This window comes from Pagrus pagrus (assembly GCF_965226575.1).
Source record: "Pagrus pagrus genome assembly, chromosome: 24".
Lineage (NCBI taxonomy): Eukaryota > Metazoa > Chordata > Actinopteri > Spariformes > Sparidae > Pagrus > Pagrus pagrus.
Genome location: NC_140206.1, coordinates 2664851 through 2672215, shown reverse-complemented (window position 1 = coordinate 2672215; position 7365 = coordinate 2664851). Strand labels below are relative to the sequence as shown.

General features: G+C 41.4%; 1 protein-coding gene across 1 annotated transcript; it reads left to right on the top strand.

Moving 5' to 3' along the window:
• The first annotated feature begins 1202 nt into the window (after positions 1-1202).
• LOC311253325 (ADP-ribosylation factor-like protein 4C) lies at positions 1203-5645 on the top strand. The gene has a single exon (XM_084347211.1). It carries the CDS (start codon positions 1955-1957, stop codon positions 2540-2542), a length of 588 nt encoding a protein of 195 aa, XP_084203337.1. The 5' UTR covers positions 1203-1954; the 3' UTR covers positions 2543-5645.
• The last annotated feature ends 1720 nt before the right edge of the window (positions 5646-7365 follow it).

The following is a 7365-nucleotide window of genomic DNA, read 5'->3' as shown; positions in this document are numbered from 1 at the left end:
GACGGGGCCTCAACAGACCAGAGCTTCTGGCTGACAGTGTAATGGGATGAGGTTCAGAATGAGTGTGGAGCCTCCTGGGTGTCATCCCCCACCTCTCTTAAGCCTTCACAAGAGGGCGTCGTCACACCGTGATTGGCTGAGAGGGAAATGACCCAAGCTGCTTCCACTCCTCAATCAGGAGTCAGTCTGCTCACCTGCACACAGGTGATCTGAATCCCCTGCAATCAGTCCAGAGGGATTCTGGAAAATCAGCCCAAAACAGAAGATAGCGAGACTTAAACGTGGGAACAACAGGACGCTACAAACACACAAATTCAACACATTTCAGTTTTGTGTCCCAGTAGCTCTCCTGGTAAAGAACACGCCTCACGTGCAGAAGACGTGTTCGACCCAGTGTCATCCCGCCTGTCTCCGTCCCCACTTCCTGTCATGTTTTTTCTTGTCCTATCACAATAAAGCCATGAAAAGTTGATTAAAATGAATATTCCACATACTTCTGACATACGACACTGACATTACTGTCGAAGTCAGAAGAACGAGTTCCCAACTCAAGAGGTGGGATCATCCGAGGAGCACCTGAATGCAGCATTACTGTGGAAAATGTTTCCAGAAGCCCAGAGATCCCAAATTAATTTGAAAAGACGTCATTTACACCTTTTTAAACTGAACTCTTCACTGCAGCTGCTGAGCTTTCCTGTCACACTCACTCAGTGTCCTCAGTGTGAACAGATGCAGCAGCAGAGGTTCCTGCTCAGTGTCCAGTTTTCTGTCTGCAGAGTCTCTTACTGTTGTGAAATCTTCTGCTGCCATCTAGTGGCGCTCACCTTGTAGGTTCTTCTCTTCTGTGTTCATACATGTAAAAATCACAATAATCTACAGATGCTGCCTTTAATTCCTGGAATATCAACTTGTTATAACAGTACTGTGTCAGTTTGTGGATCATTCAGTGTGTTTTTTCTTGTCCTTGATTCTTGTGTTGCATCTCGTGTCATGATTAATAAAATTAAGCTTTTACCTGCTTAAATAAAGGATATAATATTGACTGTTTTACATTATAAAACTCTACAGAGCCTGCAGGTGGTCCAGATGTCTCTGAGGGCTCATCAGCACACAGTACCAGACATTTTTAATGTTTCTAACCTCAAAGCCTTTTTATTAAACACTAGTTTATGGGACACACAATGATACAAAGACAAAACAATGAGGAAAATAAAGGTTACCAAGCAGCCTACAGTTGGTCTCTAATGGTCTTTAATGCACACCAACAGCAATAAAATGAAAAGTTTGAATAATAAACAATAAAAACAGGCAATCAAAATAAGAAGAAGGATTAAATGAAATAAAATATTGCATTTAAAGAATGTTAATGAAATAAAATAGAAGATAATAACAGTAAAACATAAATAAAAAGAATAAAGTGCTGTGATAAAAACAGATACATAATAAAATACATTAAGTTAGAAGGCAGTGCAGTTGTCATATTTGTCCACTAGGTGTCAGAGTTTGAGCAGCTCAGTGCGCAGAGGAAACACTACAGCACACAGCTTTCAAAATAAGATCCTCTCCGGCATTCCCCGCATAGAAGAGACTTTTATTTTGGCTTCACCGGAAGTCTTATTTTGTAGTCCTCTGCCTGAGCTTTACGCATCTTCTCATGAGGCTGATCCACGCGTCACACACCACCACTTTGTGTGCGTGTTGCTACATGGAGACATGATGTGACACTCGGCCGCGCGTAATTTGCGCATTTGGAGATGTTCCGCTGTGTGCGCGCTGGTTCGGCTGCTGCTGTTGGAGTGAGTCCAGGGATGCTGCCGGAGTGCCTCCGCGCAACGAGGGGCTGCGCCCTGCACATCTGCTGAGCGGACCAGACGTTTGATTTGACTGTATGGATCACTCCCGGGACGTGTGAGCGTCTCCTGCGGTGCGCACTGTCCCTCCTCCCCGCTGCATCATGGGGAACAGCTTCTCCAACCTGGCCGCCTTCACGTCCCTGCACATCGTCATGCTCGGTTTGGACTCTGCGGGGAAAACCACCGTGCTGTACCGGCTGAAATTCAACGAGTTCGTCAACACGGTGCCCACCATCGGCTTCAACACGGAGCGGATCCGTCTGGGCGGCGCGGGGGCCTCCAGGGGCATCAGCTGCCACTTCTGGGACGTCGGGGGCCAGGAGAAGCTGCGGCCGCTGTGGAAGCCCTACAGCCGCTGCACGGACGGCATCGTGTACGTGGTGGACTCGGTGGACGCGGAGCGGCTGGAGGAGGCCCGCACCGAGCTGCACAAGATCACCCGCTTCTCCGAGAACCAGGGGACCCCGCTGCTGGTCATCGCCAACAAGCAGGACCTGCCCCGGGCGCTGGATGTCGGGGAGATCGAGAGGCAGCTGGCTCTGGCCGAGCTGAGCCCCTCCACCCCGTATCACGTCCAGCCGGCCTGCGCCATCATAGGAGAGGGGCTGGATGAGGGCATGGACAAGCTGTATGAGATGATAGTGAAGAGGAGGAAGTCACTGAAGCAGAAGAAGAAGAGGAGGGAGTAAACAGCATAAGTCTGCATATACGACCAGATTATATTCATAGTGATGCTAAAAACTGAAGGTGAAGCTGCAGAAACTCCATTTAACAACATGTTTATTTGAAAACAGCTATAATATGAATAAGAATGATGTGATTTCCAGGATGATGATGTTGTTGGTGGCAGATTGTGTTCCTGACAGACGCAGCAGTGTTAACAGGACTGTTTCTTATAGTGTGGATCTCCTGGCAGAGCTCCCTGTCGCTGCTGCTGTGCACAGACTGTTGTAAATGTGATTACTGACGCACACACTGCTGTTCAGAGCTGTGAGACGGTGTTACACCAAAGATGATCCCCCGAGAAACAAAACTCTCATCCTTCCTCTCGTCGTTTTGTTCCTTATGACCCTCAGTTTTGGCTCTGGAAGGGTCGGTTAAGGTCATTTTTCAGTTGTAGCAGCGTTGTGGCTCAAGAAAGGTCTCGGTGTCAGAAGATAATGAGCTAAATTTAGTTGGAATGTAGAAGAAGAGCTTGTAAACTGTAATTTAATTGCATATTTTTTCAACATTCATTTTATAATTTAACGACGTTAACGTCATTACATGTAACTCTTCACTCCCCAGACTGCACACAATGCTACAAAACAGGGAGGTTTTTCCAGACAACTTACAACAAAACACTACGTAGTCGTTGACATAGAGTGATTTTGGGCACGAGCCTCGGAAAAAAATCGGATCTGCATCCTCACAGGTCGCCAAAACAACCAGTAGTTTTGGTTCTGGAGGGTCAGTTAAGGTCATTTTTCAGTTGTAGCAGCGCTGTGGCTAAAATAAAAGCTGGTGAGGGATAAAAAAAAGTCTCAGTGTTAGAAGTTAATAACGAAATGTTGCTGCATTTGTTACACTACTCAAAATTAGTGAGAGGTATTCTAGTTTTTATAGCTCTACAACTGAGCTGAAGCGGCTCCACAAACAAACAACATTTTTTCATGACTCATCACACATGAGCAGGGCTGTAGCTACCACTGAGGACACTGAGGTCATGTCCTCTATATATACGTGTTTGGTAACACTATAATATCTGTCATATCATTAAAATAAACAATTATATATAATAAAAAATGCAAATTTATAATTAATAAAAGTTTAGTTAATAGTTATTTCACTGTTAACAAGCAATGAAATGCTTTATAAACTTTATTAGCAATATTTTTTAACCATTTCATTGTTTCTTAACAGTGAAATTAATCAATGACATCTAATGAACTATACCATTTATTAATGATGGTTATTATAAAGTGTTACCCATGTCAGTAAGTTATTTATAGCAAAGAAATACATTTACAAATATACTGTTGGGCACAAATGATGCACCCAAATCCCATCATCCCTAACTAATATTGAGTAGTGTAATTGTGTGGCATCGATAAGGTCTTTCCGAAACCGAGGATTTTAGAAAGTAATTTGCAAAATTGCAGTAGATATTTCCATCGTCACCCAGGAAACCACCTTCGATTACCCAGAAGCCATACTGCAGGTCTCGACCTGAGTAGTTGTCTTTCATCAACTTCATGTGTAGCGTTAACAACTTTCTTCTAAGAGAAGTAACAAGCTGAATAAGCAGGAGTGGAAATAGTCCACCCATTGTTTCCTCCAGTAGAAGTTCAGATACTTGTGTAAAAACAGACTCTGGTAAAAGTAGGAGTACTGATTCAACTTGTTTACTCCAGTAAAAGTAATAGAGTACAGACTCTGAAATGTACTCAAGGTATTTCTGTGCAAAGCTAACTGAAGCGCACGTCATATTAATATAATTCAAAAACTATTAAAGTTAAATGTAGAGTCAGTAGGATTTGTCCCAGCTGTTCCTGAACGCACCACAAAGATAGTTGATTGTTGAGTCTCATTCCCAGGACGTCAAATAGCCACATTTCTGGTTGGTAAAGCATCGTAAATAATCCATAATTCCCCTCAAATGCATCAAACTAAAGTAACAAGCCTGTTTTGAAAATGTAATGAGGAGAAAGTTCAGATATTAGTGTTCAGATGTAGGGAGGCAAAGTTGAAAGCCGTCAGAAAAATAAATACTCAAGTACAGATACCTAAAAAATCTGTTTAAGTACAGTAACAAAGTATTTGTACTATGTTACTTCCTACTTCTGGATATTAAACTAATTGAATGCATATTTTTTCTCAGTAACTGATAACAGTTACTTTTATTCTATAATTTAATTAAGTTAACGTCATTACACGTGACTCTTAATTCCCTGAACTTGCAGTGTTTTTCTAGGCAACTTACAACAAAACACTTCGTAGTCGTCGACATAGAGTGATTTTGGTGGTTTGGTTTCTCCAAAATAAGCAGTAGTTTTGGTATCCGCTGTTCCTCAGAGTTGTTTAGAAAGTGTTACGAGTGTCTTCCTGTGAAACAAACTGACGGGCTGGAACCTGTTAAGCTGTTTTCCTCTTACTGAAGCATATTTAATCCTGATGAATGACAAACCAAAACATGCTGCGTGGGGAGGTTTTTAAATCAAATTAGAAATACTCCCACGCACCAATTCAGTTCCCGACACAATGAGCCACCCACATGATTGACAGCTTGCAGAATAGTTAATAGAAAAATGACTGAAATAAGCATTTTGTCTTAATGACAGGACTGTTGAATGTCTCACATGGACTGTTGTGTAATGCCGCGTTCACGTCTAAACAGTAGAAGAAGAAACGGGATTAAACTTAGTTTGCTGCATCAAACTTTAAAGACTTTAAATCAAACTGCAGCATGTTCCTCATCCTAAAGTAGAGCTGATTGTGTTTTAATATCTTGGAATGCAACAAAATCCCCACATCACACTTGTAATAACCACCAGGGGGCAGACGCGAATGTTTGTTTTTGTTTTCAATCTAAATACAATATTTCCGACATAAATCCGACGTGAACGTGGCATCCTCTCTCTGCAGTATTCAGTCGAGCTGTGTTCAACGTTGCATGACAGCTACGACTTCAGACAATTATACAGTGTAGTGTTACAGCCAAGATACAGCAAGACCAAACAATGTATTACATGCCAAAATGGAAAAAAAAGAAAGACAAGAAGTATTTTTGGGATTAAATTCTTTGTAACTGAACGTGTGTGTTGTCTGGTTTCTAAAGCTTTAATCAGGGTGGGGTGATTTGCAGCAGCTCTCAGATAAATGCAACTTCCAGTGTGAGTTACTATTAAAAATGATTTACTTCATCGCTCACAATATTAAGTAACTTCTTCATATTTACCTGCTGAAACTTAATGCAAATGCACTTTGGTTTGTTGCCTGTCATTGAATAATCAGCCAATATTCTGTATTGTTTTTTTTTTTATAACAGTTATCTGAATGACATTTTAACTCATTAACTTTTTTTTTATTGCTTAATTAATTAAAGGTGTGACATGTAAGAAATTCAGTTTAAGAAATGAAAAAATTGAAGAAAATTGAAGAAATAACAAAACTTCCCAGAATCCACTTAAAAATTATAGGGGGAAAAAAGATGCTCCATGTGCAGAACTTGCCTTAGAAGTTTAACGTTTTTAAGTTTTCTTCAGTATCACAGTAACCCAGTGATAGTTGTCTGTACATTCATGAGTACACTGCAAACAGGAAGTGCTAACGGTTAATTCAGCAAGGTTTTAATGTTGCCACTTTGCCAAACTGTAATCAAATATAAGCTAACCAACTGACTTCATGGTAACAGCAGACTTTCTGTTTATATCCCCCTAAAGCATCAGTTCTGAGTGCTGTAAATAAAGCTGGTTAAAAATATCCTCCAGGGACAGAGAGTACATGTAAAGTACATGTTTTCCTCCTGGTTGTTTACTGGCCTCCTCAGTCTCGTGCCAAATGTACCTTTCTGCAGTCACAGCATCTTATTATTATGGTTTGTGTCCCTCAAAGCTGCTCTCATGTCAAAGTGTAATCACCGAGGAGGAAAATGTTGTTTACTTGTTTGGTGTAATTGTATCGTGTACTTTGTGTTCTGAAAGAAGACGTTTTTTTTTATTTCTCCGTCTGGAAGTTAAAGGATTTAAATACCAAACATATCTGTAGGAGCAAAGGTCGCTGGTTCAAGTCTCTGTAAACAAAGAAATATTTAAAGCCTGACATATCTCCATTGTTTTCCAAAAACCTTTTAAAACAAGTCACTGTTCCTTCACTACAGCCCGAAAGGTCGATTAATCCGCCGCTGAAAATAGTCCCCAACAATCGTTTCCTCTCACTGAAATAAATTATTCATTGATTTCAATAAAGTAAAATCAATAAAAGTGATTGGATGATTGAAGAAGATGAAACAAGACAAAGCAAGACTGAAATCATCTAAAAGAAAATAATAATTAAAACTGCAAGCAGTGATGAACGGGCCCTTGCCTCCCCATGTACGTTGGGCTGTGGCGCCGTTGGAGGCCACGCGCCCAGATGTGTACTCACCCTTTGCCTTTGGAAATTTCCTACCTAAATGGGATACGTGTCACACAAAACACAACAGTGACATCTTCAGTGACTTCCTGTGTCCAGTGGATGGCGCTATAGATATGACACAGTATTGATGCAGAGACATATTCAGTGTGAGCTCCTCTACATGTGTGAGCAGTTTGATGCAAATGGGCAAGTGTATGTTGAAGTTATAAGGACTTCCTGCGTGATGGCGTAGGATCACAATTGACCGCACGGCCACGCCCATCAGGTGTAACACAGGCTGTTGAAGGTATGAGGACGCTACTGAGTGAATGTGAAGTCTGTGGTGTTAAATCTGTAGGACGAGTTAGTGAAAGTATGAGACTTAGAAATTGGGGTCGCACAGAATGGTAAAAAGCCA

What these genes read in the sequence shown, in the direction of transcription:
- LOC311253325 (XM_084347211.1), top strand. Translation starts at nt 1,955, where the DNA reads ATGGGGAACAGCTTCTCCAACCTGGCCGCCTTCACGTCCCTGCACATC.